Source organism: Monodon monoceros, unplaced genomic scaffold (genome assembly GCF_005190385.1).
Source record: "Monodon monoceros isolate NGI ecotype Baffin Bay Population unplaced genomic scaffold, NGI_Narwhal_1 Super_Scaffold_21, whole genome shotgun sequence".
Taxonomy (NCBI): Eukaryota; Metazoa; Chordata; class Mammalia; order Artiodactyla; family Monodontidae; genus Monodon; species Monodon monoceros.
Window position 1 is genome coordinate 56,626,462 of NW_021703778.1, and position 16,837 is coordinate 56,643,298.

Below are 16,837 nucleotides of genomic sequence, written 5' to 3' on the forward strand. Positions count from 1 at the left end.
GTGTGTGTGTGTGTGTGTGTGTGTGTGTGTGTGTGTGTGTGTGTGTGCTGGAAGAGGGAGTGGACAAAAGCAGGCAAATAGATACATGAATAAAAATTAAGAAAAGAGTCATGGAGATAAGGGGCAAGAGGCTGTGCGAGAGAATGAGAGGGAGAGAACCAACTATTTCAGCTAGTTGGTCACGAGGAAAAAATGTTTAAGAGACTTAAAGGATGAGGCTCCGGGCTGTGAAGATCAGTGAGCAATTCTGCATGATAAAGGGAGGGACAGCATTGCAGACAAAAGGAATTACCTTCAAAGTCTAAGCAGGCTGGGGCTGGGAGGGAAAGCCTGGGGAAGATGGCATGATGTTTAGTAGGTCATTAAGGGGCCCACCACACAGGATCTTAAGTGACTGTGTGTCCTGGTTTGCCTGGCATAGGGTCTAGATGATAAATTTTATGGTTACCTTACTTATAGGCTATGGTGAACAACATGAATGTTAAGAATATGAATTTTATCCTAACTACAGTGGAGAGCCATGTGTTTTGGGGAGAAGATAAACCTTGATTAGGACAATTGATTGGGCCACAAAATAACAGAAGGTTTTACATAACCAGCCGGACTGTTTCACAGAGTTTATCAAATTCTTGACGGTGAGGTATTGAAGTTCCCAGCAATTATTATATTGATTTCTAATTCTCCCTTCAGATGTGTTAGTATTGGATTAATATATTTAGGTGCTCTGATCTTGAGTGCATGTATATTTATGATTATATCCTCTTAATGAGTTGACCCTTTATCATACAATGACTTTCTTTGTCTCTTGTTACAGCTTTTGAGTTAACGACCTTCTTTGTCTCTTACAGCTTTTGAGTTAAAGTCTATTTTCTCTGATGTAAGTGTAGCCCTGCTCTCTTTTGGTTCCAACTTGCGTGGAGATATTTTTTTCCATTTCTTCAATTTGAGCCGATGTGTTTCCTTAAAGCTGGAATGAATCTTTTGTAGGCAGCATATAGTTAGGTCTTTTTTTTTTTTTTTTAAATCCGTTCAGCCACTCTGTGCCTTATGATTTGAGAATTTAATCCGTTTACATTAGAGTAATTATTGAAAGTAAGGACTTACAAATGCCATCTAATTTTTTCTGGCTATTTTGTAGTTCCCTGTTCCTTTCCTCCTCTTTTTCTCCCTTCCTTTGTTTTTTTAAAATTTACTTATTTAACTTTTTTTTTAATTTTAATTTTTGGTTGTGTTGGGTCTTCATTGCTGCGCACGGACTTTCTCTAGTTGTGGCGAGCAGGGGCTACTCTTCATTCCAGTGCGTGGGCTTCTCGTTGAAGTGGCTTCTCTTGTTGTGGAGCACGGGCTCTAGACATGTGGGCTTCAGTAGTTGTGGCATGCGGGCTAGAGCACAGGTTTAGTAGTTGTGGCGCGTGGGCTTAGTTGCTCGGCGGCACGTGGGATCTTCCTGGACCAGGGCTCGAACCCGTGTCCCCTGCATTGGCAGGCAGATTCTTAACCACTGTGCCACTAGGGAAGTCCCTTCCTTCCTTTGTGAATTGATGATTTTCTATAGTGGTATGCTTTGATTCCCTTCTCTTTATCTTTTGTGTATCTACTGTTGGTTTTTGCTTTGTGGCTACCATGAGGCTTATGTAAAACATTTTATCAACATAATGGTCTATTTTAAGCTGATAACAACTTAACTTTGAGTGCATACAAAAACTCTATCTTTTTACTTCCCCTCTTTTATGTTTCTGATGTCACAATTTACCTCTTTTTATATTGTGTATTCATTAATAAATTATTATAGGTAAGTTATTTCTAATACTTTCATCCTTTAACCTTTATACTAGAGGTAATTGGTTAACCCACCACCATATAATATATTTAGTATTCTGAATTTGAATATATACTTACCTTTATTGGTGTGTTGTATATTTTCATATGTTTTCGCATTACTAAGTAGCATCCTTTCATTTCAGCTAGAAGAATGCCTTTCAGCATTTCTTATAAGGCAGGTCTAGTGGTAATGAACTCCCTTAGTTTTTGTTTGTCCGGAAAAGTCTTTATCGCTGCTTCATTTATGAAGGATGACTTGGCTGGATAGTGTATTCTTGATTGATATATTTTTTTCTTTCAGCACTTTGAATATATCATTTTATTCTCTCCTGACCTGTTTCTGTGGAGAAATCCGCTGATAGCCTTCTGGTGGTTCCCTTGTAAGTTACAAGCTTTTCTCTTGCTATTTTAAGGTGCTCTATTTGTCTTTGATTTTTGACAGTTTTATTACAATTTGTCCTAGAGAAGAGCTCTTTGAGTTTGTTTGGGGACTTATGAGCTCCATGAACTTGGGATGTCTAAATCTCTCCCCAGGTTTGGTAAGTTTTTAGCCATTTTTTCCTTAATAAGCTGGGGGTGCCCATGGCCAGTTGGAGGGGATCTATCTGTCTGCAAGACATCCCCAGTAGATCATGGGTGAGCTTCTTGATGGAGTCTGTGATGTAGTTAGTAGGGTCTGCACCATTTTAATGCCCACTGAGAGTCCTATCTGCCACTCTTCCTGCCACTTCCTACACCAGTTGTGAGCTCACAATTCTGTTCTCTGGATGGAGTGAGAGAGAAATGGACCTCTTTGGCAGCATCCTGCACAGCTGGGGAAAATGGGTGCTCACTCACATACTCTCATTTTCCCCTGTGGAAGAAATCACAGGCCAAGAAGGAATCTCTTGGCCCTGAGCTTTGCTGCTTTGGGTGATGCACTAAAGTCAAACTGTTCCTCTTACCTTCCCCAATGCATCCAATCTCATTTATTTTTGCTCTAATGTTGTGCTGGAACTTCTCTGCTGGACTCCTGGACTTCAGCAAAAGCTCTCTTGTCCATGGGTAACTGCCTAAGACAGTGTTCTCCAGGGGCTCCTAGACCACAGCCAAGAGGGTGTGCAGCCAGCTCACAGTCCATTGAGGGTCCGCGGCTGCAACCGAAGTCTGTATGTCTATTACCCAATGCACAGGTGGGCGAGACTCCACCCAGGTTCCTTGGTGTATGGTGCTGGATCCCACAGCTCCCACAAAGGCACTTTTTTCCATGGATGGATGCCAAATTGTTATTGTTGAAGAGGGGATATGAGTGAGGAACTTCTTATTTGGGCATCTTGCTGATGTCACTCCCCAGGTGTTGGTTTCAAAAGCTGTTTTCTTAGGCTGCTGGTTAAAAAAAGATGCCATAACCTATGACCAAAATTCTTGCTGTCTTGGAAAGATGGCTTTTTTTCTTTTTACAGGCTCCGAACGCGCAGGCTCAGCAGCCATGGCTCACGGGCCCAGCCGCTCCGTGGCATGTGGGATCTTCCCGGACCGGGGCACGAACCCATGTTCCCTACATCGGCAGGCGGACTCTCAACCACTGCGCCACCTGGGAATCCCCTCTTCTTTTTTTTTTTTTGAGAGGTGGCTTTTGAGACCTAATCCCTTCCCCCGACTCCAAATCAAAAAACCTTAAAGAAGACACCAAAGGCAAAAATACTCCCGCTTAACGTTTTCTAAGGAACTGGCTGATGTAATAAACACTGTGGTCCTGACCACAGCAACCTGACTAAAATTCAAGTGGAGCAAAGTGAATGACCTGGTAGTGGAAACTTCTTGTGGTTCTGTTGCTGAACCCAAGTTTGGTTTGCCTGACGGGCTGAGATGCCAAAGTTTGCAGCAAAGAGAGGGTTTTACTCACAAGACAGCCAAGCTAGGAGACCGGAAAGCAAATTTCAGACCCACTTCCCTGAAAGCAGGGGGCTTGTGGTATTTATGGGATAAAGAATAAAGAAGCAGGGCGGTCTGAGGCTTGGGTAGCATGGGAAGAGGTGATTGGAAAAAGGTGTGGGAACTGTGGTTCTGCATAGGCGTTAACTAAACTACAGGGCTCGGCACCTTCATGAATGGAGGTGCTTGGCATGATCTGAAGGTGGAGTTTTCGGCTCTCTGATGTCAAAAGGTCACTGAGCGGACGCCCTTGCATACCCAGTTGGAGGGTCAGTGGTCCTATCCAGTCTTCACCAGCTCAGCTTGAACTAGACACAGCTGGAAAACAACTCAGGCAAACATCTTACTGTTTAGGCTACCGGCCCCTAGAGGACACGAAAGTCTTTTGTAGCAACAATTGAAATGACCTTGATTAGTGAAGGCAGGTGAAACGATTTGACTAAAGATTACCCACGGTTTCAGTAACATGTCAGAGGGTTGGAGGTTGGGTAAAGTTTAAACACCTGAGAAAAGAACAAGGCACATTCTCTCCCATCACCTCCTTCATGCCTGTGAACCCATTTACTGAGTGCATCATACTCTTCACAAGTGTAATCACTGGAAGTGAGGACCCTGCCCAGGAGGGGAGAGAGAGGAAAAACTGCTCTGGAAGGAATTGAAATAAATTAAAAGTTATAAATATTTGTTTGCCATCTGCAAGCAGTATGTACACAGACTATTTTCAGCGCTTCAGTGAAACAGAAGAGAAATACTGACCCCATCTGGAGACTTCCATGTTTCTTCTGGCTTCCCTCCCCTGGGCTTTACTTATAACCCTTCTTCAGGGACTTTTAATCCCCCTAGGTCCTCCCTGTGGCGCTTCCTAAATCTACCCAAATTAACTCCACTCTCTTATGGACTCTACAGCTGAAGCCTTTAGGGGATGGTGTTTGGGATGCCTGCAGAAGTCTCCCTGTCCTTTGTAAGGCTCAAAGTCACCTGCCCTTCAAAAACTTCCACCCAACAGATAATTCTTTTTTCCTTTCTAGTGTCCTGGTACATAGACATTAAGATGGAGACCTCTTCAGGGTCAACCCACTGGACCACTTGAGAGGGGCCACATTCACATTTCATTCTACAGCTTTCCCCACCTACCTTTGGAGAATATGATGGAATTACTGGGATTATGTCAATCAAGTAGCCCTGCTCTTATAATTAAAAAATGAAAAAACCTGACTTAGAAAGTAGTGTTTTTCTTAAATTGGAAAAAATCTGCATTTTAAGATATTTACCAAAAATAATACAAATAGCTAAGATTTATTGAAGATCTGTCATATGCCAGACACTGTGCTAACCTTAACTCACTTCAAATTTCTAATTCTCACAGCAACCCTGTAATATAGATATTTATCCCCATTTTACAGATGAGGAAACTGAGATTTAGGGATGTTAAATAATTAAATTATTTGCCCAAAGTCACATAGCTAGTAATCAGTATAGCAGGAATTCCAAACCCAGTTTCTCTTTTCCCTGAGCCAGGCCTCTTACTCAGTCAGTATATACTCTATTAAAATACAAGAGGGTCCTAATTTCTCAGCCCTCTCCTAGCTCCACACACATACAACACACACATGCGCAAGTTATTTTATTGGACAGGATTTTAAAGGCCATCCTCTCTAATAATAATTTTCATTTCTTCCGAGGGTCAATCAGGTTAATATAAATGGCTAACATCTATAAATAGAACGTCCCGCTTCCATTTAAAAACGTCCTCCAGCTCCACTAGAGAACACCTCTTTCTGTTTTTCCCCCTTAATTAATCTTTCTTTAAATCACGGCACTGGCTTGAGTTCTCAAGCCTGTTGTCCTCTTAACTTCACCCTTCCTCCAAAGAAAACCCACAAGCCACTCACTTAGGATTGCAGAGAGAATAAAAACAAAAGAAGGCAAGAATTGTCTAAATTTAAAGTGCTGGAAAATCCAACATTTTATTTACTACATTTTGGTGACTACATAAATGCTGAAACATTTTAACACTGAAAAGCATGATGGCAACATCACTTGCTTTTTTTTCTTTTTTCCTTTTTTGCTTATAGCAAACACAGCTGATGATATTGCACGGCATAAAGTGAGAAGAGTAGCGAAGCTTAAAACAAATGAAAGAAACCTTAATGCGGCACAGGAGATACTCATAAACCAGAATAACGCCTAATTCATTACACTTTTTGTTGCTACACACAAAAATACAGAAGAAGCATTGGACAGAGAGAAAGAGAGACAAAATATCAGCAAACAACCATAACTGGGTACAATAATCATTTAGTCTGAAATGTAGATGCAACGTAGCAACTACCACTGCTTTCTAATTGACAAAGAAAATGACAGCAACATTTGTCTTTTATCAAAAATCTTCTAAGCCCCTCATGGTTAGGTTTTAAAATTATTATTTAATTATGTATTTACCTTTTTTTTTCTTTTTTTCATTGCTAAGGAAGAACTCCCTCTGCTCTTGGAAGATTTTCTACTCTACTGATCTTTTTTTTAATTTAATTTTTTTTTTTTTTTTTTTTTTACCTGATGATTGTCTTAGGCACCCTCCTTACATAATAAACCATCAAGCTAACTTGAACAGGGAAACTGAGTCACACTCAAACAATAGCTAAGGTCAAAGGTACTGAAAATAGAAGAGGGGGAAAGGACAGGTCTAAGTGAGTGACAGATGGGCTGACTTCAGACGGGACAGGAAACACAGGGAGATATGAAGACAACTACCGAAGCAAGTGGAAGACAATGTTTTAAAGTTTATTTTGTTAAAAAATACTTGTCATTTGGTTTAGACGGCAAATGTAAAATGAACCCACAATGATTATGTAATAAATGCAGAACATACCCTGAAAAAATCGAGACTCACACAGAAACAGAAAATACGACCTTGTGAATATAACTCTGTTCAGCGTTTCATTGCTGATGGTAAAAGTCTACTCCCTCAACCATTTTCCTGGGCTTTCTATAATTCACTGCACAGCATTTGTATTAAAAACAAGTAATTAATCAATGCTTACCAACAGAGCACTGAATGATCCTGCAACTCAGAGCAGATTTATTGCCCTATTAAAATACATAACGAGTATAAAAATGTTTCTAAGAAAATGTAACATTTGACCCAAAGTCTAAACCCTCCCTTACCTTCCCCACCCCAAACACCCCTGCAAAAGAAAATAAGGTAAAATTCTTGTATTGGGAGAAAAAGTATTTACATCTATGGATTTATGCCATGTAGTTGAAGCAACTTATTTTAGCAAAACAAAACGAAATAGTGGGCACCGGGTGTTCTGAGGATGCCCTAGTCAGCTGAGAATTCTTCATGTGTGCTGATCTGAAGCAGGGCCAAGTATCTATCTGAACAGCCTCAATTAAGGGGGCCTGGGGCAGGGACCATCTTTAGTGTGGACAAGAAAACTAGTGGGAAGATGAAGAGTGAGAACTGAAATAAGTCTGAAGTTCATTCAGCCCTGGGACTCTGACATTTGAGAATTCTTCTAATTCTGGTTGTGGGGAGGTGGTTTGGGGTGAGAAGGGAGTAATTGTGGGTAGTAGATTCCAAGAAAAAAACGTGGGGACGAATACATAGCTTTGAAACATCTTTCTTAAACTTGATTGCTAATTGGGGCTCAGCAATCGTGTTTTGCTTCTTCCGTGGGGTGGCTAGACAGGCTGGGGCCAGGTCAGCTGCCCCTTACGCTTGACTTTCTCTGTATGGTATGGAACTGTGATACTCTCTTGGCTCTGTGAAAGGAACTGTGTCTCCATGCCCTGTCCCCTGCCTTGAAGCAGTTCAGAAACTTGGTGAAACTTAAGAGGATTTCCAAATTCAAGTTAGCTTGTCTCTTTGGGTTTTTACACTTTTTACTTCTCACACCCGGCGGAATGGTTAAAAAAAAAAAAAGTAGCAAAGTTTCTCACAAATGCCGGTGCTTTGAAACATTAAACAAGTCTTAAATTCTTTGGAATTTCAGGTCTAACCTGCAAAGTAATCTTTTCTTAAAAAAAAAAAAAAAACTTAATAAATTAAAGGAAGAACAAGAATAATGCCTTTCTTCTCTCTAAGTGACAAAAAAAAAAAGACTACCTCGAAACACCCATTTTGGCATGTACAAAATTTTGAGGGGGGAGCCTGGCAGTGTTCACAACACACATTGAAGTACCTGCTAAGAAAAGCTAAACATACACCCTGCAGTTAAGAGAAGCTCTTGCCTTCAGCTTATCTTAGCATCAAGAACAAAAAGATTGTAACGTAAAGCTTTGGCCATTTCCATTCTACTATATACATTTTAAAAACAACACAGTCATAAATTAATGCAGTGATTAAATAAGCTCATATAAAGTGTAATTTAAATTAAAAAAAAATCACAGCACATTATAGAGAAAAATAGGAACCAGTTTCACAAAAAAGAGATTATACATACTTTTTTTACCCTGTGGAAACAAATTTACTACGAAACACAAAACTTCATAAGTAACCATCAAAATGAAAATCATTTCTTATTCCATTCTTGCATTTTTACACAACCCTTAACCCACCTGGGGAACATTTCCAGAAATTAAGTCTTCCTTGAGCAACAGAGCAGTTCTTCTGAGAAAATAAACCCCAAACCGAAGTGGGGGGTGGGGGACATCCCCAACATACAAACTACAAAATAAATAAGAATTATAAAGTTTTTTTAAAAGTAACCTTAACAGTTATCAAACTAGTGAGTTCTGCCTTATCACATAGACTCTCTATACAACATAACCCTAAAACTTTCTTACTATGAGGTATTTGGAGGAATTGGTAAAAGTGATGCACGGCCTGCCTGGCGAAGGGACTCGGTGAAGTGGGGGGAACTCTGAGAGGGAGCAAGGAGGAGGAGCTTTGGTCTATCAGCAAGAAATTGGGGGGAAAAAAAGTCATCCTTTGGTATCAAAGAAAGTTTCATTGCATGGTTGCACGGAAAAAGCACCACGGTGAATAATTATTCCTTTTTTTTTTTTTTTCATTAGTGGCCTTTCTAAGAGGCTGAGGTATTCAAAGAGTATAAGGTGAGAGAGGTCAACAGCGGTTTAACACTTTGGTTCAAGCAAGGCACTCGTCCTAGGAGTTTACAAAGGTTGCAACATGTTTGCCTAGAGATTTACAAGTAGAGCTACCAGTAATAAGAGTAGTATCTCCTAACGTTGTTGTTATCATTATCGTATTATTATCATTAAGAATGAAGACAAGATTACACACTGAGTGAAGAGTGAGGTGGGGAGAAGAGGCGGGGGAGGAGAAGGGGCGGAGTTCCCTCCGCAGACCAAGGCCGTGCATGAAAATATCTTTGGTATTCTTTGGTATCATCAATGTGATTAAAATCACCAATGGAAATCGAGTGAGGTAGCGTCTTTGGTTCACACTATAAATAGTAGATCTTTACACTTTTTTTTTTTTTTTAATACACATGGAAGTAGCTATTTCTTACCTTCTGCTTCTTTGTCCTTACTATTCAGGAAATAGTTACCAAATGTACTGTAAAGCTAACCACACCACAAGAATAATCCAGAAAGCCAGTCGCATCTCAAAACGGCCTCTGGTGTTTGAACGCACCCTAAACAAATAGATAGGAAAGGGAGAAGTGCTTTCTCTTTGTTTGCTAAATGCATAGTTTTCATCCTTTATGTACAAAGAAGGGAGAACCTTTCTTAGGGAAAATGCCTTTATAGCTCATGTGAAAATGTCCTAGGACTCTTTGGTATAGCAAAGTTTGCATTTAACCTGCAAAGACCGGTCGTTCACCTGGGGTAGCAATGGGAGTGGCATGAATCCAAAAACAGCACAGAGATTTTACTTTTTTTCCTGGAAAATTATGCTTTTGAGGGGCAGAGTGAGTGACATGTTCAGTTAGAACTTCTAAATTTCCCCACACATTTTCTTTGGGTTTGGGGGTCTGTTCCAGCTTCACCCAGGAACTGGAATACTCAGTGTCTGACACACAGAATCCTTTTACCTGAACATTTACTGATGTCTGGGCTTTTGGAATGTCCAGACATCACACCTCCCACTCTTTCTCTTGGCCCCCTTTCAGGGAAGCTTCCGGTCATGAGAGGACCTGAATGATTTATGGCCCAAACCAGTCTAACTTCCATTCTACCAAAAAAACCCAAAATGTGTTATTTGGAGTGCAGTTTTGGAATAAACACGCATACAAAGAAAAGAGTGAGATATCTTTTTAGGTGAATTTTGCTAAAGGATTGAGAAACGATGCATGAACAAATGGCACGGGATCTGCTCTGTAGAGTGTGGTAGGTGAAGAAACCTGAGTCATAAATTAACGCTAGACTAAACAAGAATAGAAGCATTTTCTATGTGCCAAGTCAGAAGCAATAAAGAGTCACTCATACATGATGTAATACATGTATTGCTTGTGAGAAGCTGAGCTTGTCCACTAGGATTTCTAAAAAGCAAAGGTTGTGGGTATGCTTAAACAGTCAAGTAAAAAAAACTGCTTTTCAGGCTCTGATTTGTGCATCTGTTTATGAGAAAATATATCTCTAGGCCCTGAAATTGCATAATGGGTGCAAATCCAATGCTGGTATGAAAATTATCTTTGGTGTTAGCAAATAGGATCACTGGTTATTTTTCAAAAAGAAAAAAAAACATTATGGGGACTTCCCTGGTGGTCCAGTGGTTAGGACTCCATGCTTCCACTGCAGGGGGCACGGGTTTGATCCCTGGTTGGGGAACTAAGATCCTGAATTCTGGGAGGCGCAGCCAAAAAAAAAAAACATTATGGTGGGAATATTAAAAATGTAGCAATATTCTTTGAGACTGTGTCTACACAGTACCAAAATAATTGGTTGAAAATGTAAATCACAGATTAATCTGAGGGGGTTATATAGGAAAAACAAAGCAAAAGACATGGTTGTCTGAATTCAACTTTTGTTTTTCCTGGGGTATTGAATTTGGTAAGATTGTGTGTAGACACAACTTGAATTTCCCTGCATTTAAAATGCTCATGTTTTAAATAAATAAGGCTTTCCTCCCTCCTACATGATAAATACATTATACAGCTGTACCCTGGCCCCTTCCTTTCCTGGAGAGAGAGAAAAAGTTCATCAGTTTTTTTCTTTTTCATTTATGTCATTGACAAGATTACATTTTTAGCAAATCTCGAAGGGTGGCCATTTAAATGATCTCTTTTAATAGCTGAACTATAATTGTGCCATATTTAGAAGGGAAAATTTAAAGATGGAATTTGGGGCGAGATTAAAAATAATACTAAGACAAAATGTGTCAAGGCAAATGCACTATTTCATCAAAGGAGAAGTATGTCTTGGTTTCCTTTTCTCATCCCACAGCAGACATGAAGGAGACACAGATGGATTGTGGGTTTAGCCTCATCTCTCCAGGTGCCTGCTGCTTCTAGACCTGGACAAGATGCTGAGATTTGATCCTAAAGAGTTAGGTTTTGTGTCAAAATAGTTTAATTTTTTCTTTAGCATTTTAACAAATCTCAATAAACAGCTTACTGTTGAGATAATATTTAATTTTATATTTCTAGTTAGGTGTGGTGATTAAGAGTACCCAATTCTTTACCTATTAGTACAAAAGGCATCTACTTACAAGAGTTACAGTTCAACTGAATCCAGAGAGAATTTTCCTGGGAATCAAGCAATTCACTTGGGTACTACCAGAACAACTGTACTACTATTATTATTATTATTTTTTTTTGCCTTGATTTCTATAGCCCTGGTTAAGTGATTTGGAAAAATAGAAATTTAAAATTTTGTATTTGTAAGTTCAGGTCTAGTTTTTAATCTGTCCCTGTTAGAGAGTGGAATCTATGTTATAAAATTTCCAGCTTAATGTAGTAGCAAGAAAGAATGTAGTATTCTTTAGAGGCTATGCTTAGTGAAATAAATAGCTTAATACCTATGGAACCCAAGGTCTTGTCTTCCACTAGAACTCTTGCTTTTTCTATGCAGTTCCACCATTTCTCTGTTGCACTTGCTATTTTTACTGGTGTCCAAGTCACAAAATGTCTGGGGTTGGCGATAAAATCAGTTGATTATATTTTCAGGATATAATGAACTGCATTGTTCATTTTAATAATAATGTTGGTCTGCTTATTTTGTGTGTTTGTAAAGTATTTTAAACAGGTATTTGGTGTCAAATGCATAAAGCAAACTTAAGTCGAATTAACCTAAGTACGGGGTCCTTTATTCAGTGGCCTTTTACTAAAGAGCATTACTTTGAACGAATTTTCTAATTTAGTTACCTGTCCTGTTAAACTTAGTTTTCTAAGTTTACAAATCAGTCCTACTTCAGAAGAATCCCTAGGTTTTCTCAGCTATGAACAGACCATGGAATCATGTCTATATGTTTACTTAAGTGACATTTATGGATCCCGAAAGGGAGGGTGCCATCTGGATGTATATGTATACTGCATTGACCTCTCTGTTCTGATATTGCTTCCCTGAAGCTACATTCTTTCTTGCCAGTTCTGCAAAGTAATATTTCAAATGCTTCAAGAGTCATAAATAATAGTCATGATTCTACGTGGTATGTGTATTACAGCTAGATCAGTTCATACGTATAACTTTACATAGTATCTTGTGTAAAAATAGCTTTGGTTATTAAAATCATTGCAATAAAATACCTGCACTATAATATTGTGTTCTTTGGTACCTAGGTGATTTTGTTTTTTAATGGATGGACTCTTGTTTCATTTCTTAAAAAATATCTGAACAGTCCTTAACAAACAAAGAGAATGCACTGGTTTAGGTGTCATTCAAATTTCTTTGCTGAGTTTGAATCTGCATTTAGGTCGCGGGCCTGCAGGTTCAAACACTAGGCTAGACGAGCAAAACCACACTCCTAAGCCAATGAACTCAGACAACCCCACACTATGTTGGTTGCACTCCTACAGCACAACCCTTCCTGAAGACCAGCCCTGCCTAAGTCCCTAACCACTGGTGGTGGTGGAGATGGTGGTGGTGATGGTGGTGGTGGTGGAGGTGGTGGTGGTGTGTGTGTGTATGTGTGTATATTCATGCACATACCCACACACAGTACTGAGACACCATACACCTTCGTGGCGCAGTGGAGTGGATGAGAAAGTCTGATCTTAAAGACGTCCACTCAATGGCTCAAAATCACTATGCTCCAAACCACGAAACAGCCAAGCACAGTGAGGATGATCATGGACTAAAGCTGTAAGATCCAGTGGTGTCTTCCCGCTAGTAATTTTTCTTGCCAAGTCATCACCTGGCTGAAGTGTGTGTCTCCAAACAAAGTCCGAATGCAGGTGAGCTAAGTCTTTGGTTTCTTTGGACTATAAATAACACTTTTTTTTTTCTTCAAATATTTCTAAGTATAAACCTGCTATCTTGAGGTCCTGATCTTTAAAAATTTTTTTTTTTCTTTTAAAGCTTTTCCACCGAGGTTTCAGTTCGTGGTTATTCCTTCATGCTTTGGTACAAGTGCTTGATGAAGAAGATGAGTTGCCCGAATTGGAGCTGCCCTCGTCCTGCCACTTGTCCAGACTCCTCCTCCTTGCGTTCATGAAGAAGTTGCTGACGGTGCTCAGCTCCAACCCCAGCTGCTGGGAAATGGTGATTTGCAATTCTTTGGATGGACGCTTATTTTCCTTGAATATTGCGTGTAGAGTTCGACGCTGGACATCTGTGAAGACCAGCCTGGGCTTTTTGGGTGTGTTGCCTCTATCTTTCCCGTGTTCTTGCTCTTTCCTTTTGCATGCTGCAAAGAAGCACAGGGGGTGTTAGAAGAGACTGCCTGGGAGAATCGAGAGTAGAAAGGCACAGCCCATAAAATCTGTTAGGCACTCCTCATGGCCACGTTCTGTCTGCTGACCTCTGACTTTAGCACCATCGTGGGCTGCGAGGGAAGTGTACCAAAAGCATGGAGAGTGAGAAGAAGGTGGAGTTCTGTGAGTCCTGGGCATGGGTCCTGGCTTTGATGAGTATCTGTATTTTGTTGGTGGTAAATCAATTAACTGACACCTGGGCCTCGATTTCTCATCTGCAGAATGTTGGGTTTTAGACAAATGAACTTATTGTTCGAATTTTTATATCACTATCTGTAAAGTGGATATAAGAACATCTACCTTGCTGGGTGTGCTAAGCATATATGAAATAATATGTAAAAGATACTGTTAACTAAAGTGCTTTACAAATGCAAAGTTTTATCACCTAGACGTGGTTGTAGCCCTCAAAGGATTTACGGTCTGCTGCTAGTAGAATACTAAGAGCTTACGTGAGGGTGTAAAAACCAAATAAAAAGGAATTGCATTTGCTCCCTTTCTGATTTTTTGTGTTTCCTAAGAAACTGTATGTAAGAAAACTCTGTACAGAGTGTCCTACCATGCCCATCAAACAGTTTTCCATTGATTCTTCAGTGGAACCAGGACTTGGGGAGCTGTGGTGAAACCCACTTCCTCGACACTGGGGCTAAACCTGTGACATTAGCCTCGTTCACCTTTGGGGTCTCCGTGTGCCTCTCTTTTGTTCTTCACGAGAGTCTTACTCTTGGAGTCCCCCTCCTCCCTCACCTCATCTCCACTGAGAAGGCCCATTCCCTACGCACGCCTTTTGGTCCTGTATCATGAAGCTGCCTCTAGGCTGCTAGAGCTATTCTGGTGCATCATCTCAATGTGGTCCTCAGGTCCGCAGGGTTTGGTGCTGGATCAGGGTCTCCTCACCTCAGATGCTGTACTCCTCTTTCTCGCCTAATGTAGATCACTAGCTTCCACCTGCCAAAGGGGCACTGAATTGCTAATGACTCCCTCCCGCTCCCCGTCCCCAATCTCCACCATCAATGTATCCCTGCAAGCCATCCCCAAATAACCATGCAACTCAAGTAAGAACAGTGCTCTGGTTAGCTCCTATGCCCTAACTCCAATCAGCTTCCTGTCCCGCAGCTCCCCTGTGTAGGGGTTCTGGAGCAGCCATGGCTACCGTCACACCTGGCTGGCTACACTCTGATGTGCGCTCCAACCACAGCGAAAGGCAAACAGGGCAGGGCGTCTTCCTGGCGGAGGTAGGGACTGTCGGTCTTTCATGTCGCCTCCAGCTGGCTGCCCTGCCTACTGCTCTCTCCTGCTCCCCCCCCCCCCCCCACCCCGTCCTTTTGTATCCCAGGTTCTCAATTCCTCCTTAGATGGTTCACCAGCTCTGGCTAGATTCAGCCTCTGTACTCTCCCCAGGTAGCCCTGCTCTTCAGCCTGCCCCTACCTTTCATTCCCAGCTGCTCCACATCGTGGAACCCCCTAAGGCCTTAGGTGCCCGTTAGCACAAATTAGCTAGGCAATCGGAGCAGCTAAAAAGCTAAGGGGTAAAGGTTGAAGAAGCCTCCAGTCTTTGGAGTTCAATCTAGGAGTCTCCAGGTTTTGTATTTTTTTTTTTTTTTTTTGCGGTACGCGTGCCTCTCACCGCTGCAGCCTCTCCCGCCGCGGAGCACAGGCTCCAGACGCGCAGGCCCAGCGGCCATGGCCCACGGGCCCAGCCGCTCCGCGGCATGCGGGACCCTCGTGGACCGGGGCACGAACCCGCGCCCCCTGCACCGGCAGGTGGACTCTCAACCACTGCGCCACCAGGGAAGCCCCAGGTTTGGGGGTTTTTTTTTGTTTGTTTTTTTGCGGTACGTGGGCCTCTCACTGCCGTGGCCTCTCCCGTTGCGGAGCATAGGCTCCGGACGTGCAGGCTCAGCGGCCATGGCTCACGGGCCCAGCCGCTCCGCGGCATGTGGGATCCTCCCGGACCGGGGCATGAACCCGCGTCCCCTGAATCGGCAGGCGGACCCTCAACAACTGTCCCACCAGGGAAGCCCTCCAGGTTTTTTTAATCATGTGCAATTTAGTAAAAAATGTTTTGAGTATTACATTCCCTTACATTATTTCTTTATAAATGATATGCATGTGTTACTATACTACTGTATTATTATACAGTAGTATAATTAAAAAGCATACACAAAATATAGAAAATTTTAAAGGGGTAAAATAACATAAATAGATATAGAAATTCTCTTCTACAGGTGCATCAGCTTGCCCAGGCCCCAGAGTGCATTTGCCTAACTCCAGGGACCACAGGTCCAATATATCAGGAAATATAAGAATAAGAATTTCAGAATGGACATGAGGGGAGACCTCAGTCATAAAAGAGAGATTTTTAGGCTAGCCAGGTCTTCTTTTATAACACATTCCATAGATCATTGGCTATGCCCTTTGCCCACCATGATGGAAAGCATCAACATAATGGGAAAGATTTATTAAACACCCAGCTCCCTCAGAGCATTGAGCTATATATACTAAACTAGGTGAGAGTCCCCAAATACAGTCCCTCCCCACCAGGAACCCATAGCCTTCACTGGGCAACTAGATTTAAGTCCCTGAAAATAAAAGCTGACTAGGCTGAAGTCAAGCCTAGTTAGTTTGAGTCAGCCCATGTAGACACAACTTTATATAATACTGAAACACATGGCTGGTTGATTCATTCACTTACATTCAAAGATGAATATAACACAAGCCTTTCTGTTAAGGAGGTCAGTCTGTGGTTATGTAAGCAAATAACTGCAAAAGCATGAAAAGAGTATACGGGATATTATCTCTGCTTGAGGATATTAAGGAAGGCATCACACAAGAGGGGTGCTTACACTAGGCCCTAAAGGATGAATAGGAGTTTGCTAGTGAGAAAAGTGGGAAAAACTCATTCCCAGCAGGGGGAACAGCATTCGTGAAGGACTGATAAGTAGTAGTAGATTGGTAGTGGGGCAAGAGTACATGCAAGCACATACATACTTCACAGGTAGACAGAGATTAAATTTGAACTATCTTGTAGGTAAGGTTTTGAGTAAGAGTGTCGTGTGATTAAATTTGGGTTTAGAAAAACCCCTCTGGTGGTGGTGTGGGGGATGAATTGGAAAGTATCAAGATTCAGGACCAGTACTCTGTGTATGCCATTCTGACCCCCTTCAGGACTAAGGCACTCGCTCATTCTTGTACCTGCTGGAAGAGGCTGGTGGCTCTCAGCTGAGGTCCATACTGGGAATTGCCCTTGGCCAAAGGTTATGCCACCCTGGGGTGCAGTTGGG

The 16,837-nt window shown here is 41.5% G+C and overlaps 1 protein-coding gene across 1 annotated transcript in view; it reads right to left on the reverse strand.

The window, feature by feature from the left end:
- Positions 1-8,842: 8,842 nt before the first annotated feature.
- The window catches only part of ONECUT1 (one cut homeobox 1), a 35,422-nt gene continuing 27,427 nt past the window's right edge, over positions 8,843-16,837 (reverse strand). Inside the window, exon 2 of the mRNA XM_029237923.1 lies at positions 8,843-13,489. Within this exon, the coding sequence (XP_029093756.1) occupies positions 13,197-13,489 (293 nt within the window). The 3' untranslated portion in view covers positions 8,843-13,196. The remainder of the gene's footprint in view (positions 13,490-16,837) is intronic.